The sequence below is a fragment of the Stegodyphus dumicola genome, chromosome 7 (assembly GCF_044657685.1).
Source record: "Stegodyphus dumicola isolate Sdum_Otavi_A_Nest chromosome 7, ASM4465768v1".
Classification (NCBI taxonomy): domain Eukaryota; kingdom Metazoa; phylum Arthropoda; class Arachnida; order Araneae; family Eresidae; genus Stegodyphus; species Stegodyphus dumicola.
In genome coordinates this window covers 113475743-113496194 of record NC_140774.1, presented here as the reverse complement: position 1 = coordinate 113496194, position 20452 = coordinate 113475743, and the positions used below count along the sequence as shown (strand labels likewise).

The 20452-nt window shown below is 31.2% G+C and overlaps 1 protein-coding gene across 2 annotated transcripts in view; it reads left to right on the top strand.

Moving 5' to 3' along the window:
* The window catches only part of LOC118183119 (teneurin-a-like), a 1514249-nt gene that overhangs the window by 1190204 nt on the left and 303593 nt on the right, over positions 1–20452 (top strand). For both annotated transcript variants that reach the window (XM_085820731.1, XM_085820730.1), the window contains exon 17: positions 496–703. In XM_085820731.1, the coding sequence (XP_085676857.1) occupies positions 496–703 (208 nt within the window). The remainder of the gene's footprint in view (positions 1–495; positions 704–20452) is intronic.

The following is a 20452-nucleotide window of genomic DNA, read 5'->3' as shown; positions in this document are numbered from 1 at the left end:
TTGTTATATATCTAAAGTTTTCGAATTAGATAATTCAAAACAATCTTGAAACTAAGACTAGTTTTCTCTTTCTGTATGGGTAAAATTAAGTATCCATTTCTGAACTGAATTAATTATTCATTCATTAGAAATTGTTGCTAGACTGTCCACTAGAAAGTTTAAAATTTTCGAATTTCATAGGCAATACAGAACCTATATATTCTGTAAAATCATTAAAATCAAAGTACTCTAATTTAGTTGCTTTTAAATAACTTAAGTAAATAATAATTGCTTTATATTAAGTTCTTTTTAAACACCATGTTCCTCAAAAAAGGTCAGCATAGTTTTGGTTGACATATTTTGCATTACATATTTTATATCATAAACGAAATCAGTTTGTAATAAATATATTACTTATAATTTTAACTGAATCTGATATAAATTTTGTGATCAAAACACTGTTTATCTGATTATGTATTTAATGATTAAAATATTGTCTTTTGAATGTTTCTTTAGATGGTCTGACTGATTGCGCCGACAGTGAATGTTGCGTCAAAGATGAATGCAAAGATAATATAATGTGTGTCACTGCTCCTGACCCCCTGGATATACTTTTGCGAAAGCAACCGCCAGCCGTTACTGCAACATTTTATCAAAAAATGAAATTTTTAATAGAAGAAGATAGTGTACAAAGTTATGCTCACCGTGATGAGTATTCAGAAAGGTAAGTTGTTCAAATTATGTTAGTTATTATCTAAGTATCATTAATCTTTCGTGTAAAAGTGATGATTTGATTTTATGTTCATACACACCACCTTTCTTGTTATTATCACCATATTTCTAGAAAATATCACTGATATTTACAAAATGAAATCTATATTTTACACTTATAAAAATTATGCATCAACACATTTAATTCATACATAAGATATAAATCCATGCAAGAGTAATAATCACCAATATATAATTCAATTAAATATTTAACAAAAATTCTCAATAATAAAAAATGAATTTTAACTGGTGGTGTAATATAAGATTTCGTAAGCTGCCTGTGATCTTTTCTAATAGTGAAAAAATTAAAATAAAATTTATTAATTCATATATAACATTCGAAATTGATATACAAATATGAATCTTTTAGTTATGTCAGTTTAAGCGAAAAAGATTCCTAAAATTGATTTCAAAGTAAATAGCTTTCCGCACGGTGTTATACATTTTATATACTACATTGTTCTGTGCAAAACTGTTAGAATATTTTTTTTATTTATTCCCGATGAATAGAATTTTATATAATTTACTCAAAATAGAAAACCAATGCTGAAAATCAATTTTATTCTAAATACAGCATTCTCTTTCTGGCATTGTGAGAACAAAATTAAGTAATGTGATCCGTTGAACTTATTTTTACCAGATTAGATGTAGATGTTCTCAAAGTGCATGGTGCATGTTTTAATGTAACTTTTTATTTTTAAGGTGCTCTCTATCTGTCTGTCTGTCTCTCTATCTATATATCTATATATTTTACATTTATATAACAGGAAGCAGCCTTGTATGCATATATGATGACCTGTATGTCATTTGATGTTACTTGGCTGCATAATTTTCTACTAGACTTGTTTTCAGAGATTTTGGAAGTTTGCGTTATCGCTATTTTTTTTTTCAATAATAAAGTTTTTGATCAGATCATAAGATGAAGATAGTTCACTATGAAAGATATTATCATACTTTTTTATTTATATTTCCCATAAATTTTAAACAGAACTCTTATTTTTTAGCCGGATGTAGCATTTTATACAAATATTCTATTTTCCTTTCTAATATTTTCCAGCGAACTCTGCGCACTTTTTTAAGTTTCCTTTGCAGAGCAATAATAACTCTTGGAAGTATCCAAACAATCTATTTCTATAGAGTGTTTGAAAACAAAAAAATTGTGATTCTTCTTTTACTCGGAAGATATCTGCTGATTTCTTGTATAAATTCTGAAGCTTTTTTCTCTTTTGTCTTAAAATATAATTAATGAATTTTCTTGATTATTCCTGTTTGAAAGCTGATAGTTTGTCACTGTCGAAAGTACAGCACTTAATGAACATTTCATATTGAATTTTAGTATCCAGTTGGCAAATCTCAAATCTTTTTTTTTTTTTTTTTCTATTTCTAAAGTTAGTTGACAATTATGACTAACAAAACACATAGTTAATTCAGAATTAGTACACTTAAAATTAGAAAACAGAATTCTGGCTTCTTCAAAATTGTGTTATATGAATGACTAGGCTAGATTACGTTATTCGAATACGGCAAAAATACGAGAAATCCTAAGTGGAGAGATACCTCAATGGAAGATTTTCTGAGAGAAACTGGCTCGCATTCACGTTACATGTGGAAAAATAACAAAAAACAATCTTGCAGCCAGCTCATTCTCCTGTGATGAAACCCAAGCCAAGTCAAACTACCAGCATTCAGCAGTCTTAGCCATTCGGCCCCTGGGGGGGGGGCGTTCCATATAAAACAATTTCCACAATTTGTTTTTATTTGAACACATACAATCTTCCCGTGCACCACAGATGTACAAGACAGGATTTACAGAAGTAAGTTAACTAAAACATTAAAAGTTGCAGGCATAAATAAAATGAACAAAAGCGGAGAACAGCAGTCTGGACTTCACAAAAACAGATAAGTTTACTGGCCAAGTCACTCCGAACATTTTCAAATCGCTCTGAAAGTATAATGTAGGGCATGAGAAAATTAAATATTCCACATCTTGAGGTACTCTTTTAGAACATTCACATAAATTGTTTGATCTTAGATCGGTAATATGCAAACGAAACAAGTAACATGCAAATTTACCGTGACCATATAAAAACTGAGAAATTTTTAAATTAATAGAGAGGAAAGACTCGGAATGCAGTCTATGGGAAATAGTAGGAAGGAACTTTTTCGTGACCTCAGCATTACAAGATATATTCCTCATTCCACTTAGCTAAAAGCTTTTTATAATGAAAGGACTTCCAACAGGTCTTTGGAATGCTAATATTGATATCAATGGGTAATTTAAGGCATCTTTAGCTAAGAAATCAGCTCTTTCATTTCCAAAGAAACCGTGATGAACACGCGCATAAGCAAAGCGGATATCAATTCCCCTATTTCTAAGCGAACTGACGGTTAATAGGGTTTCAATTATTAATTTCTCGCTGCTGGTAGTATTGTTCAAAAGGTGAAGAGAAGAAAGAGAATCAGAACTAATAAGGTACCTTGAGGATGCTGTCCCATTATCCTTGATCCATTTGATGTCAAGATAAATGCACAGACATTCTGCTTGAAAAATAGTGCATTCGTTCCGTATACGGTGTTTAAAATAACAAACCTCAGAATAACCTTCAAAAAGAACAAATGCAAGGCCAACATTGTTATTAGAGAAACATTTCTCTTCGTGTCAATAATATAGTTAAACAGAAATATCAAACCACAAAACATCTCAAGTAAAATAATGAAAGTACATTTTTCCCTTTAAAAGATAAATCTACAAAGTGCTTTACATTTAAAGAAATGAAAAAAATTTAATGAGTTTAAAAAGTTAAAAAGTTAGTTGAATGAGTTTAAAGTTTTATTTATTTATTTTTTCTTAATTTATTCATTTTGTCTGCTGCTATGTAATCACGAAAATTGCTTATTCATTTAGACGAGAAAATACGTTATTGTAAACGTATTTGCAAGACTTGAAAAATATGATTACTGTGCTTTCATTAAACACTTTTCTGCCTTTTTAAATTTTTGATCGAAGCGTATGGAAATATTAATAAATTCACAGCGCCATTTCAGATTTTTAACCAATTACGCAGTGCTTCATTTCACCAAAAATGGGGCGGTAAAATGTCGGTATTTAAACATGTGCTGTATATTTGTTAGGAGGTATGACACGAATTTGTATTTTATACTTTCAAATATGCTGTGATAAGAAGTGTAATTCAAAAGAGGTTTTGCATGGAGCAAAAATTAAAGCAATATCAAATTTCCCTTAATTGTCTTTGAAAGCTAATTTAAACTTTAAAATGTTTAAGTTGCTTCGGATTAAGCTCATTTTAAGTTGATTCTTCGCTTAACATGCCGCACCAGGATTGCTGAAAATTAGTAGTTCCATTTGGGTCCGAACCCAGATGAACGGACTGTTTGCATGCGTGGTTTCGTTGTCTACGCTGTGTGTAACGAGAAATATTCTGCTAGAACATTCTTCAGTGTAAGAAAACAAGTCTTCGAAGGTTTTCTCGTCTTAGACAGTTAACCCTCCTGCCTCTTTGGGGTATTCAAATAACCAACTTCTCTTAGAGCCAAATGGAAATTTTTGTAAATAATATAGATTTCTCTCATTAAAGTGAAGATGGGAGATCTATATTATTTGCTCTGTATCCAGAAAAAACAGACCCTTAAATTTCAAAAATAAATACTTATATCATTTATTAGAAATTGTACGTTAGAAACGTTAGAAGGAGTCGGTAGTTTTACGTTCTGTAATGAGGAAACATTGAGCGCATGAGATGATTTAGAAGTGGTGACGCTTATTATGCTACGTTGAACTAAGTACTTCTTTCTTTATTTGTTTTAATATATATAACACATTGCCGAAATTCGCCAATTACTATTACAGAAGATTCGTTAGTAAATAGCCCAGGTCACTACCCTCTATGAAGAATATCTGTGCTTGTGTCAAATGTGGAAATTTTTTCAGTCTGCTTTTTCTGAAAGGCTTAATGGCGTACTTCTTATTGTGTAGGTCATCGTACGCAGTTCAGATACTCATCACAACAGCGGTAAATTTATGTGATTTACTGCTCATAGATTTATTTTCTGAAATGTTAATTTTAATCGTTTACTTCCTACGATAAAATTTCTTATCATTAGGTAGATTATTTTATGAAAGTAATTTTAAACTTTTCAATTACAGATGCGGATAAATGTAAAATGTAGAGTTTTATCTCTGCAACCTTCAAATTAATAAAACGGGCATAGTGTTTTATTTAATTAAAAGCAAAATACTCCATATGTATATAACCAGCTCGACAAATATTTTCAGAGACTCAATCAAAATTTCGTAATCAATGTTATTTTACTTTAGATGGAAACATTGTCGACAAAAGGAATGAATAGCTTTTGATTTGCAGATGGTTTATAAATTTGTTTTCAGGTTCTAATTTAAATCGAATGCAAGCATAGAGAGTGGATTTAAGTCACTAAATTTGTTCTTGCATATATGATTGCGAAATTTATATAACATTTTCTGGTTAACTCATTAAAGCATGATTAGCATTTCACCAACAGAAAGCTGGAGAAATATTAAGTGAAGGCTACAAAAAAGTTTAATTTTTATACTTACAAAACTCTGATATTTGTTAAAAAAAGCATGCTTTATTTTGAGAACTTTTGCAGCTGGAAGTTCATGTCTAGGTTCAATATTTAAAACAATATAGCTGGCAAGCATCCTTTCTGAATAATTACCGTATTCCCCATTTTTTTAACTAACTTTATCGACCGAAAATAGAGTGGGAGAAAATTATGCCAGCAACATAATTTCCGAAGAATTTGATTACAAAAGAACATAACAAATGAAAGGTTATCATGGACAAACTATTGGTAACTATAACAGCCGCTCACCCCGAGTGTCGATGGAGAGAATTCTCTTGCGTGGTGGTTAGGATCTCTATCTAGACAGCCTAGGAACGAGGAGAATAAAACCAATTTCACAGGACTAGAACCATCGGTTCCTCCTGGACTCTGCATGGACTGTGCTTGTACTGTTTTGTGTGCCTCTCGGTTGTATGAACGCTGCATAATTGATTTATGCTGCTGTCTTGGAGAAAACACTCTCTTTTATGGACTCTGGGAATTTGACTTTTGACGATTGCTTAAGGTGGCCAGCAAACTTCTAGCACTTTAATCTTGTGCTGTACATATTAGCTGTACTTTGCTGTCTCCCCCGTGGAAGCACTGGTATGACACCATTTATTGCTCTTTGATAGCCGCTTTGATAGCTTCGTTCACCTGATTTGAGATTTCACTGCCGTCTTGGGATTGGGGACCCCGAGTCGGTGGATGCTTCGTTTGTTTTCCTGTTAGGGAAGAGGATGTAAAAGCCAAGTTTCTGCGCGCAACTCTCAGCTGGGCATTGTTACGGATCCTCGAGTTGATCGATAGGTTAGCGGTCCCTTGGACCATTTCTGGAAAGGGCAGCCGGCCATGTCCGAGCTCTTCGTAGTGCTCTCTGTCTGGTAACTATAACACTATTACTTATTACAAGAAAACTACATTCCAATAAGAATATAATACTATTAACATTGCAATAGGTGACAGATATTGAGCCGACTGAGTTACATTGAACCTATATCACTCTTTGCGTGACATGTCCGATTCATTTACCATGTAAAGCCCCAGGGTCTCTTCAAATGAGTCTTAATTGAAATTTTCAACAGGAACATCGGAAAATTGCAAAAGCAGGGGGCGAATTTTTAAATGGTACCTCAATAAAATGAACTTCATTCTGTAGTAGTAAGTAGTCACACTAAAAATCGGTTTGAAAATGTTTATCAGCCTATTGAGTCAAACTGCAACTATACGGTGTCCACACATAAATAACTTCTAAAGCATCAGAAAAAAAAAGAAGATGAGAGGGGTAGTTTTATTCTACTGGTAACTATAACAAAATTATTTCTTTAAAAGAAAGTTACATTCCAGTAAGGATATATTAACATTACAGTAGCTGATGGATATTGAGCAGAATGAGAGATATTGAACCTATATCGCTCTCTGCGCAACAGATCTCCCTGAATTTGAAATTTCCTATGGTTACTTCTTTTGTAGCGCTGATAGCTAGTGGTCGCTTTGTTGTGGAAAAGTCAAATAGGCTTTGCAGTGAAAACTGGATGTATTTGCTTGTAATCATACGTTTACCATATGCTAATTCGGCTAATCATAACTTAAGGTTTTGAGGACACCCAGTACACTCAGGCGAATCAATGCGTGATGATACTCTCATCCCGAGGCTACTCGGGCGAAATACGAGAGCACTTAGCTTAATGCTGCACAAAATACGTTTCAAATACCGAAAGCAGGGGAGAACAAAATTGATGAAATGTTACCACAAAATTTTAAATACAAATTAAATATGATGAATAAAAATAAAATAATCAAGGGAATGCAATTCACCAATAAATTAGACCCCATAGAAAAAACTATGTACGATAGAGGAAAGAGAAAATTATGAGAATATTTTTAGTTTTCGGAACCTAGATCTGAAAAGCTAAGCGGAAAGCAGAAGAGTAGTAAATACACGAAGAAATACAATATATATTCCTTCTGGAGGCAGAAATAAGTATTTATGATTCCGCACTGTGCTTAAACTGTTTTTATAAATCTACCCATTTAATTTTATAAATTGTCTTAAATTAAATTACATGTATAGTAAAATATTTTACCACACGTATTTAAAAACTAAGCATGGTTTCAATAATAAACACAGGAAAGTGCAATAGACTGAAATTTTTACTTTTTAGTTGGCAAATTGAAATTTATAGTAGAAATAATTCAATATTCTATTGTTAATTGCTGCAAATAAACCTTTCTGCATCAGTAATAAATTCTTGTTTCTATGTTTGAACTATATTCAACCAATTAAAACCTGTATTGACTCCTCCCCCTTCATTTTGCTTCTATGAATTTATTACCTTAAGAAACTCAGAATATAATTATTTTAATATAATATAAGAAAAATGAGAGCTCGATGAATTTCTGCCATTTGTAAATCATATTATTCTGCAAAAGAGGAGATGCTTGAGATTAAAACTGTCCTTTTTAACAACATAACTTACTTTGTTTTGAACAGGCATAATTAGTTTAACGTGTAAGGCGTTGTGCCACACATTTCTGCGTTTGAAATATTAAAATGGATTTTCAAACAGAAGCATTAATTTTACTTAATACAGAATGAATTTTTAATTTGAAATTTCATTTAACCAAATTTATAAACACAGCAAAGAATTAAAATTGCATAGTTCATGGAGGTTGAAGGAAGTTTTGAAGTCACTACTAATCGAAATCGTCATTAATTAGTTCACTGTAACTTCATTTCCAGCCAGAATTTTAGTCTCCAACCAAATGCAATTCCAATAGTTTGATCATAATCCTTTGCTGATGAATCGCATTTGAGATGGAATAGCACAGTTCAGACATCAGCGATCGATTTATTCCAAGCCAATTAATTCGAGACGACACAAATAAAGACATTCGCAGATGGTATTTGCTAAAACATATTTGCAAAGTTACGGAAATATTACAAAGAGAAGTATATGCTGTGCAGTCATTTGATAATAATCATAATACAGTATCGAGAAGTTCAACGTATGGTGGTTAGGGATTTAGAAAATCTCATTTATAAAGGCCTAAGAAGTTAATTTGTATAAATTTATTTGACTTATTTAAACGGAACTTGAGGGTAACGATAATAATATAATTTTGAAAAACTATTCTTTTGTTCTGATTTATCCATTTATTGTGTTCACCTCAAAATGCTGTGCACGTGAACATTTGATTTAAAGGGGAATTAGCTAATTCGTTCGTATTATATAATCTTGATTTGGATCATATTTTTAAGCCTTATAGAAAATATCTTTGTGGCAGTGGGAACATTGTGATCTAGTGCCGTCATCTGCTGGGATCAATTGTTGTTGGAGCACGTTGTTTGGATATATTAATAGCGTTGTTTGCGTAGAGATGGCACCAATAAAAGTGGATTCTCATTACTATATTACTAATGTTAAAGTTCGATCCCGGTACTCTATGATATGAGGGATCAAATGAATAAACTAAATGTACACGTCGAGTTCAAGCATTACGGCAGATATAGAAGTGCAAGAGGCACCAGTTCGTCTTCAACTGGCCACTAGGTAACGTCCGTCTTGAGTAATCATCGGCATGGAATTCTCGAGACCAAATAATCATGAATAAAAATAAAATAATCAAGGGTACAATATTACTTGGAAAATTAAATCGCTCTTGCTTGTACAGTAATGCATAAAATTTCTCCTAAAATAGTCTAGTCTTAAATATAGTCCTAATTATAGTTGTAAATACAGTACTTTTTTGAATAAATCCAATAATTTTTGTCCTAATACAATACGTTTTTGAATAAATAAAAGGATCCTAATGCAATTAACAATAAATAAAATAAAATGAAGAGCTATACACAGTCCTAAAAGCATATTCCATTTAAGAACTATTCTATCAAGTCAACAATGCTATTTAGTAATAGCAGTTTAATGTTCTTTTATGTTACTTGACACACATTTGTGCCTTCATTTGTTAGCTTGTTCATGATACAGTTGATTTTGTTGAATAAGGCTGGAGTTTGAATGAGAAATCTTTTAAATATCCAATTAAACTTTTAGGATGTTTCATATGAAATTCCTTGGTCAATGATCATTGGAAGATGTACTGACGTCTTCCCGTTCTCTCCATGTGCAAATATTAGAAGAAGAAATATTTCTATCGAAGAAGTACGTAGGGAAAGAGCCATGACCCGTTATATACCGAGTATGAAACAGGTTCGAAAACCTCCCTTCTGGCACGGTGACCCATTCTTGTTGAGGGCCCACAGGCGGCCGAGCGGTAAAGTCTCTGAACACTGGTAGTTCTGTCCGAGGTTCGAATCCCGCGAACAGGCTGGCTGCATGAGTATTTTCATGGTTTTCCCCATGTGTAACGTGTATACGAGCCAGTTTCCCTTAGAAAGTCCTCCACAAAGGCCTCAATCCCCTTAGACAGATAGCCCTAGTGTGCTTTGCCATAATTAAATACACACAATACACATTCTTGTTGAGAGCTTTCCAGTGCTATTTTCTTCAGATTGTAGTTTAGGTGAGAGTGCGGCCAAGGAATGTGGATAAATGAACCTATTTGCATCTGAACTGCTTGCTTTACAAGCACATCCGCCTACTCATTTCCATGGTGCGGAAAGCCTTTTTATTCAGAATACTGTGTAGTTGCTTTCGTTTTGTAATGAGATATTATTAAAGTTCTAGGCTGGTCTCTAAGAGTTCACTGGGGTTTTAATAGCCAGGAGTGCTACTTGGCTGTCGGTTGAAACCTTTTGTGTTCCTCAAGTGTAACTAAATTGCGTAGGAGATATCTGTTTGCTGCATAGGAGAATTCTGGTTGGAAAATGATGTTGTTCGAAAGTTGCCTCACCTTGTGGTGGCATTTACTGGAGATACTTTGATCACAGCCATTGCGCCCAGCTTGATATCCGTTTTTGAACCACCAAAGTATGCTACAGAATATTGTTTGTGGTTTTTGCCTGAATGGATTTTAAATTGTATTTTGTTGGTAGGCAAATGTTTTTGTTGAGTAAGAGGTTTTCTCTTCGATATGACCTGGTATGAACAATTGCCCTCTCAGTCCCACACTTTGTTTTAGTTGTAGAACTTTAGTACTTCTGCTTCAGTATTGCCATAATGCTGAGGGGAATTACTCCAGCAAGAACATTTAAAGGCTTTGTGTAGGCCTTGGTGATTTGCACTAAGAAAGATTTTGGAATAGATCCAAATGTTTTTTTTTTTTTTTTTTTTTTTTTTGGCAATCATCAGATGAGCCCATATTGCCGCTCCATATGTAATCATTTTAAAGATGAACATTTTAAGTAATATCTTCGTTATTACTTTATGAGAGATATATTTACATTTGTGTGTGTGTAAATTTCGTAAAAAGCATATGTCAGTCCACAGTTGTCTGTTTCTGGTTAAGCTGAATATGATATAACAAATTATGAAAATCTTCTTTTTTGTACTTACAGCCTTGAAACAGTATCAATGAACTTAAATATCAAAGCCTATGCTTCCTAATAATATATCTGAGGATTTAGGAGACTAAGTTCTTAGTTACAAGAAAACGCCGAGATATCATAATATAAATCCATTATATTATAATTTATTTGGCATAATTGTATTTAAATACTACATTACGTTAATTGTAGGTTAAAATGTAGTGTTTTATTTCCTTAAACAGGATGTTTAAAGTATTCTTATAAATTTTAAATTAGATGATCAGAAAGTAATAAATGAATAAGAGGAGAAATTTTGAAATTATGTGAATTATTTATAACGTGCGTTTCTTCAGTCTTAAATACCAACTATGAGAATAATAGTGAAGCATAAATAGTGTAACATTTTTGAACGAGATAGTATAATATTTGTAACAGTTTTAATAATGGCTTTATGATTGTGGAATGTTTTTATTGTTTGGAAATCTATACACGTTATCGTTTGTTTTGGATTTTTTTTTTTTTTTTTCGAAATACGCTTTAATGAGAACACTGTGGGACAGCGTTCGTTAAAATAAAAGTGGAATTTATTTAGTTACATATATTTTAAATAAGAAAAGGTAATAACGTTGAATGTTATACTAGAAAAAGCTCTGAAGTTCCGAGATATTCTTTTTAGTGAATGTTTAACTGTAAATATGATTTTAAAATTTTATGACTGACGAAAAGTAATAAATATTCGTTTTTAATATTACAATAAAGTAATTTTTAAAGTATTAAAATGACTTTTTTTTAATTTCATCTTTTGTCTGAGTTTAAATAAAAACTGTGTTTATGGAGCAAAATTCATTACTTCATGAATAAACGAGCGTTTTAATGAAATAAATGAAAAACTTAGGTTTAGTAAAAAATACTTTTGACAACGAGCTTCAAGTTTCTCAGTCAAGATGCTACATTTACCTAGGACATCTCTTGTTTACCACAGATTTGAAATGTTTCACAATTTTGAATGGAGTTTTATTGTCAGTCATCCTGTTGCACAAAAATCCATCCTTACACTAACTATTTATTCTACTAGTAAAAAACTTAGTACTACGTTAAGATGACCCTCAAAGGAAATTTTACAGTAGTTTACTATCTGTTTGAGATTCTTTCTTGCGAAAATATGCTAAATATTTTAATTATTAATACATGAAGTAAATTAATCTAACTATTAATTCGATAAAATAAATTATGTTTGGGATGAATAGGAACTCACTGTGTTGTCCTTTGACTGGAAGTTACGCATTTATCTATCGCAAAGCTCATTTTGTTCTATTTCGATTAAACTATATTTGGTTTCACCTACAGCCAAAATAACTGACTGATTTACTGAAATATAAATAATTTGAATTCCACTTAATAATCTAACAGTTACGTGTCTCCACACAGATTATGAAAATGTCAGGCTGCGCCTACATTTTTAAAACTCAATTACTGTTATATTTAGTTTGAGTATATACTATATCCTTATTTTCTGATACATTAAAAAAATTGGAAATAGAGTGAATAGTTTAATTCAAAATAATACAGAAAGTTATAATTAAAGACTGAAAAGCACGAGTTTAACATGACCCATCTCTTAGGATTAGCACAAAGACAGATCAAAAACAGGACTAAGGATAACAATAGACATAAATTTATTTAATATAGCAAAACTGATTTATAAACTTTAACACAACAAAATACCTATATAACAAGTCTAAAGCAATTATTTTAGCTAAACCATAGGTTTTTGATCAATTGTTAACATTTCAGGGAAGTATATTTTGAAACTACCTTACTGTGCAGGATCAAAAAACAAGGATATATATAGTTTAAAAAAATTTGTTTTCAATCCCCAGCTTATATGAAAATAAAAATAATACCTGATTCTAAATAATTTGTTAAACAGAAAGCGATCATTTAACAAGAACGCATGTTTGTATTATTTATCAAAATTACACCTAAATTGTATCTTTTCTATTCAAAAATGTTGAATTTATCGATTTATCACAATTTATCGAGTCATACGCGAGTGCAAGTATTTGCATTTCAAAACTCTGCCATTTCATCGATAGGAATTTTATTCGAAAAATCTTACCGTTTCTAATTTTCATAGTACGTATCTCTAACACTATTCAAGACGTACTCGCTTTAAACTAGTGAACGCATTACCTAAGTTTTATGACACTGTCGTTCACAGCATTCATTTGCTGGAATATATTGCTCTTACCACCTGAATAACAGTTCCCTTTAACAACACTTGGAACCACATAATATAGATGCATGTTCGCCGAAGTGCCCGAACTAAATAATGATGCAGAAACCTTGCGTGAAAATTGTACTTTAGGAGCACGAGATGTGCAAATGAAATTAAATATTGCACGTCGTGGGAGGAATTGAACTCTTACGAGTATAAGCAAGAGTATTCAGGTATTTGGACAATTTTTCTCTGCCTCCTGTGTCTGTTATCTTGGTCGGAACGCTGTACCGAACTGTTTCTTTCGAGTCGAGTTCCATTTCTCTGCTGGGAAGGAATAATGAAGTTAATAATTGTTGATAACCATGCATTTCTTACAGAAAAGCAATGGCGTTTTCAGTTTTCTAAGAATAAATTGTTATTTTTTAAATTTCATTAATTAAATCAAAATTTGTTTGAGCTGCAATAATAATCAAAGATGAGAAATGAACGGGTTTTGTAATTTTTTGAATTAAAACCATCTTTGAAAGCGAAATTGTAATTTCATTTTAAATATAATACGCAAGAAGTAATCCATTATCTTACTTACTGCTTTTGAGTCTTACATCAGTGGGAAGATTTACTGTAAGATAATCTCATTACTATTTATTTGATTTATTTCCTAACTGGTCCCGTTTTCGCTCTCTAAACATAGTACTTTGATAATGCAGAAACATCAGTCATATTTGAGTTTCTAACACGAAATTTTAAATATGCCTCACTTCATGAATACATTTTTTGAAAATGTATTTTATATATATTTTCTCACACAGTGGTACCTCGGTATGTATTTCATTATTTATGTCCTTGGACATATACCAGACAAATTTTTCCAATAAGAAATAACATAGGCCATCTTCACACTTTTAAAGTATCTCTGTTTTCTTTTTCGTGGTGACCCTAACAATTTTCTTCGTTGCTCATTACTTCTTATTAACTCTTCTGAAAGTCATCGCTGATGAATTTACGAAGTGTTTACTCCAAAAATCACTTAAAAATTCAGAGTTACAGTAGAAGTTAAAAATTGAACAGTAGCAATAGGCTTACGGACAATTGTGGACGGTCGTAGCGTTGCCTCGAAAAAGGTGAACAAATATAGTGCGTTCACTCGTGACTCATTGAACTCGAACAAATATCCTATACTTTTTTTCTTTTTTTTTGCTTCAAAACAGAACATATACAAAGTTGAACGTATTTGCAAAGTTGATATATACGGAAAACACTGCATTAAATTTTCCCCTTCTCTTTCCCTCCTTTTATTAAGTTTAACAGCTATTCTCAAAAGCATGCACCTAAAATTTAAAGATGGAAAAGTAATGTAGCAGATTTAGTTTTGCCTCCGTTTTACTAGGCATTTTTTTCGTCAAATCATGAACACTTTCCCCTCCCTGAATAAGAATTTCCCTGCCAGTTCTAGGAAATGTATATACTACACTCTACTCAGAGAAACTTGGCTCGAAATCGATATTTTCTATTTTCATTTTTTGCATGTTGACAAAATTTTGATTCGAAGGCGTGTAATATTTTTTGTCCTCGTTGTATTTGTTCTCAGGTTACGGTTTAGTGCAATTTGATTTACTTACACCGAAAATTGATGTAGGAATTCTTCTAGAACCCAAACAGCCACAGCTTATGTAATGATAACGTTTTATATACAAAACTAACTAACTATGATTTTAAAATTTAATTGGAAGACGAAAATATATCATTGTGGTTACTATTAAATATAATGTAATTTGACTTCTCTCAAATACTTTTAATACAACTTCCTACTCTCAAATTTCTTCTTCCATGCGTAGGCAAGCTGAGATTGCTTCCGAAAATACTCCTCTCGCGTGCTGATAAAGTTTGACGTTGTACATAAAGTACCGCTATCAGGCTCATCAGTAATGCACTAAGCTAAATGTAACGTCCATCAGAAATGCATTACGTTTCAAAATATTATGAATTAATATTCAATTTCAATAACACATAGTTTTAATTTTTATTGATTTCAGTATCCATTCGCTTCTTTGATCGATTGTATTAAAAGATATGTGATACACTTTTCCATCTAATCTAATTGAAAACGAGTTGTTTGAAAAGAATGGGGATGTCGGTTTGATTTTGGTGATTACAAAAATGACTTAAAATAATTGCTTTGTTGTATAATGGTGGTGATAGTGACATTATTTTATTAGTGATGAAAGCTTTTATGTCGATTCAACAGAAAAGGCTAAAGCCCAATCATTTATAAATATGAAATTTTCGTTGCCTAACAGGTTTACAAAGAAAATTTCAGAGACTTTATTATTAAAACTTCAATTGGCACCATATTAATATTATAATTATGGTGGCACCATAGAAAAATAATGCTGCCTTTGAGATTTTATTCACAAATGTAAATCATAACTATAAAATACCAGTGTATGAGTTAAAATAATTATTAGTTAAGGAAATATTCAGACGCATACATTTAAATACCTTTTAGGTTTCTCCACATTATCATAGATACCGTATTCGTGTTTAACTTTAATATTCAAATCTTTCTGTCGGTTAATATAAGCATTAAAAATAAAATATTTTGAAAATTAGGTCTCTAATAAAAATACTGAATATTCGTATATTAAACATTAACACATGAGTAAGACATTGAATTTATAGTATTTATTTATAAGTATCATCAGACATTAAACAATAATATTTATTTAAAAATTTAGAGAAGTTACTTTTAAACAGAAAATCATTGCTTTCCGCCTCTTTGCCCACATACTACAGTTTTATACATTGTTTCTCACATTTACACAGAAACTTCTTTGTAAATTCTTATTACGTTAGCTAAACGCTAGCTTCATGAGCGTATTAATGAGCTAAAAGCCTTTTTATTAAAATAATATTTTTTTTAAATAAAACAATATCTTCGTTGCATTTACATTTTGTGATCAGAAAGTTAATTTTGAAAACATTTTAAAACTTCATAACTACACTGCAAAGTTTTTAAAACAGTAAAGTTTCAGAAAAGAACCTTTCTTGTTTTTACATTAAATGTACGTATTTTAAAGCAATTCGATTGTATTTTATGTGCATTTTCTTTGTATTTATTGTTTGTCTGTATGTACCCTGTGTTCCAAAAACCATTTGTCCTCCGTTCTATGTGTGTCATGTCATCCTTTGTCACGTGATCACACGGAGTGTGTTATAGTTTCAGTGTGTCCCTGTGCTCTTTGTTTATGTGTTACTTTGGATATTTTTGTGTTGTTTGTTTTAAACTTGTACATTCACTTCCGTCTCCGCATATAATATTGTTGTAATGTTTTGTTCTCTTTCCAATCTCATAAATTTTGTATAATATGTATGCATTGGTATTTAAAATGAAAATATGAAACATTCATTAGTATATATTTTGGTGTGCTTATTATACATGACTTTTTGTAAATAGGTATATTTTAGTATATATATATATATATCGTGTTAGCTAGAGTATAAGATGATTGTTTCCTTAAAACGGCATTTTAACTCATGCTGATTTTATTTCCGTAGCTTAATTCACACACACCACATATATATATATATATATATATATATGGAGTAGCAAATAAACAATTTTTGAAAATATTTCCATTTGACGTGATGTAATATTTAATTAATTTTTTTAAAATATAGCTGCATTGCTTACCAAACTGCGAATTAAAAAAGTACATCTGTTTTAATTTAAATATTTATTTTATTCTTAAGATATTTATTTTATTCTTATTTTACTATTATAAACACATGATTATTTAAAATGCATTTAAATTGTAATACATATAAGTAATTTAAAATTTTGCCATTACCCAAACTCATAAAAAGTATTTCTAACGTTACATATTATGTACCTTGAAACATAGCTTTTTTTCTTCTTTTTTATGTTATGAATTTAAAATTAACGTAGATGCCAAAATGTTTCTTAATGCCATTTTCATACCGTCTTCTCTAAAAGAATTTAGTTTAAACGTATAGTGATAACTATTGTCCAGAATTCTTAAAAAATTCTTAAAAAATTCGGCTTTGTGTCATATGCAAGTTCATCTTACTGAAATTAGTACGATATACATTTAATTTAAAGAACTGAAATGATCAAATTACTAAATATGAATTTAAAATTAACATAGGTGCCAAAACGTTTCCTGTTGCCCTTTTCATAACATCTTCTCTATAAAAAATATAGCGTAAATTTATCGTGATAACTATTTTCCTGTAAAGCATCTTAAAAGTTGCGGTACTGATGCGAGTTCATCTTACGGAAGTTAATACGATGTATATTTAATTTGATGTATAATGTTGTTACAAAAGTGTACCATAGTATATTAATGCACATATTTATTACCTATTTTAATCAGTATGTGTTACAATTAGATACTTGACTTTTCATGTATGTAAAAAGCGCATCACAGATCCGTTGTAATATAGGAATTCATTAAAGTGAGGCCGTATTTAATATAAGCAATGCGTTTTCGAATTTGAAAATCTTTCGCGAAATATCTCGTACTGTTATTTTATGATATATATTCTTCACTGGTAACTCAGTAACAAAGTATTTTCTTTGTTGAATGTTTCTGAACAGCGTTGGATGAAACGGAAGACAAAAATGTAACTCTTCTAACTTCCTGAATGATAATGTTACAGCTTACCCTCACATATTCTGTTTCATTATATATTACATTCTGATACTAAGTAAAAATAACAATTCAGTGCATATGGTATTTGAATTATATATTTATTTTTAATTTTTAATTTAGAAAGTTTAGAAATGCGAAAGCATATTTAAGAAAAGTAATTAAATGTTGAACTTCGGTGTTTTGGATAAATTCGGATTTGAAATTTTTTAGGAAATTAATAAAGCATTCGTTAAATTAATTAGCATAAGTTTTTGTAATGTAATTTCGGTTACTTGCCTATTTGACAATGGCCATTCCTGAGGCCAGAAGTGGTGGCTATTTGATTGCGAAGACGCCTAATAGACTGCCACCGTTGCTACCTATGGAAGGACGGACAGTTACAACCTTCTTCAGAATTCGAAACCGGATTTCTTGGGATCGCAGTCGGCGACCATAACCATTATACCGTCTGGGCGGCACTTACTATTTAATATTATAATATAAAACGAAAATGCAATAAATGTTATTTAGAGTTGCCTATCCATATGGCAGCGAGGTTATCTCCTAATTCCTTAAGACGATAGCATCATATCAACCAAAGTATATTCAAATAGATCAAATTCTTGCAAATGATTGAGCCTAGCAGAGGAAACTCATGTTCATACATAACTTATTTTAAAAGTTCATTGCTAAATAGTAAATGGAAAAGCACAAAAATCTACAAAATATTTCTGAATTATTATGACATTTGTAAGATAATGTAAAAGCATTCCCTTCGCATAAATTTTAGGAAGAATTTGAGTTATGGTAATGCCTTTCTTTCTTTAGGGAAAGTCAGTGATTCCCAAAGGCAATAAATAATTTCACCTTTGCAAAGACGATGCTTGCTTCTAATATTGTTGAAAGATGCAATATCTTCCCTTTGTACGTGCAAAGAAATTTTAAAAGTGACTTCGGTTGGTTAATTAACTTGCGAACATGTATGAAGTTTTGAAGGCATTTGTTAAGATTAAGAGAGCTGTTAAAGTAAAGATTATTTAAATATTAGTCGATTTTTCTCTCTTTATAGTAGCTGGAGAAAATGTATTTTTGCCATACAGTATCAAACACAGTTTCCTAACTGATATCCCTCTGCTATCCAATTAGCTATACAGCACCGCTCGAAATTGTTTTCAGAAAAACAAATCCAGTTATTGCAAGAATTTATCGCTGTTTTACGTAATTTTCCACGTTTGAAAATAAAATATGCCAAACACATAAAATATTAAATCTTAGAGAAATGTCTAGAATATATTCCTTAAAACGAATAAATGAATTTAATATTCACTCAAAATTCTTTTGACATAAAAAAATTACAAGAAAAGTATTCTAACGAAGAATAATACGATGGCATCTTCCTAGAAATTTTTGGTGGTTTAAAAATGCGCAATATCTTTTGCAATTAATTCAATTACTTACTACTGGCAAAATAGTTTAAAAACTAATTTTCTTTCTTTTCATAAAGCATCGACATTTAAATGATTCTAACTTCCTATTCTTCTGTCAAGGTCTTTTTACTAATGATGTTTGGGATATAAATCAGGACTTGACCATTACGAAACTTTAACTTTCAACAGGATAAATATTCTTTCATAATATTTGAGCAATGACAGTGGTCATTATGTTGTTGAAAAACTATTTTTAGTTATAATTCTTCTCTTCATAAGATAGCATTGATTTTTCAGCACTGTACTTAAACGTCATTTGTAGTATGTAGAAATTCGATACCCTTAGACAAGAAACATTTCCAAACATATGCCGGCGCCAACTTGCTTTAAATTGAGAATAAAATACTATAGACTATTTATTTTGTTTTCTGGATGATGTATTGTACCCCATCTTACGAAACTAAATTTGCATTCGTCACTAAAATGAACTGTAGACCATTCTCTTTTTGTCCACTTTATGTGGACAAAAAGGCTAATCACACAAATCATCTACGATTAGTAGCATCTTTACTAATTGTTTGCAGCCTAATCGCACTCTTCAGGTTTTTGTAGATGCAAAAAAAGTTTGCATTGGGTTGTGACAAATGAAATGGCCGTTGAACGACATCAGAATTCTACTGATCGCGGGAGACAGTAAGATTATGTAAAACTTTAATATCTCGTGACAAAAATTTTTATATCTCGTCACGCGTAGATGATGCAAGTGTAATATTTGTTTCTTTCAGAAAGCATTAAACAATCAGTACTACCGACATTAAGTCAATCAGGGAGCCCAATCAATTAAATCTGCATTAAATTGCAACGAAGCATTTGATACTTCCAGAAATAACATGGAATAAACAAGTATAAACAAGTATTCTTCTTTACCATTCTACTTTTTAATAGTGCTTATAATAGGTCATTTCATTTGACTTCGTTCAGATAACTTCGTTTCGTTAAAATGACACTTTGTAAGTGAAATACGTAAATTTAATTTAGCAGGTATTTGCCTTTTGCGAGGACTGACAGTCTTTATCATTTTGACTAATTGGTTTGCCTGATCCGAATCTCTTCGATGCAGTTCACACCTTTGTTTTCTTTATAAATATATTTATTTTATGAATCCAAACACTCTCAGCTGAATCGTAAGTCAGCTTGATTTCAAGTACGCTTTTCCAGTATCATTTATAGCATGATGTTGAAGTTCAACAAAATATTTCCATTTGTAATCCTTTCTTTAATTCTAAATATCTCTCTTTCCAAGCACGATATGTTTTTTCTTCGTCTTAAATGTGCATGTTAGAAAAGTCTTTTAAACCATCAGCACCGATGA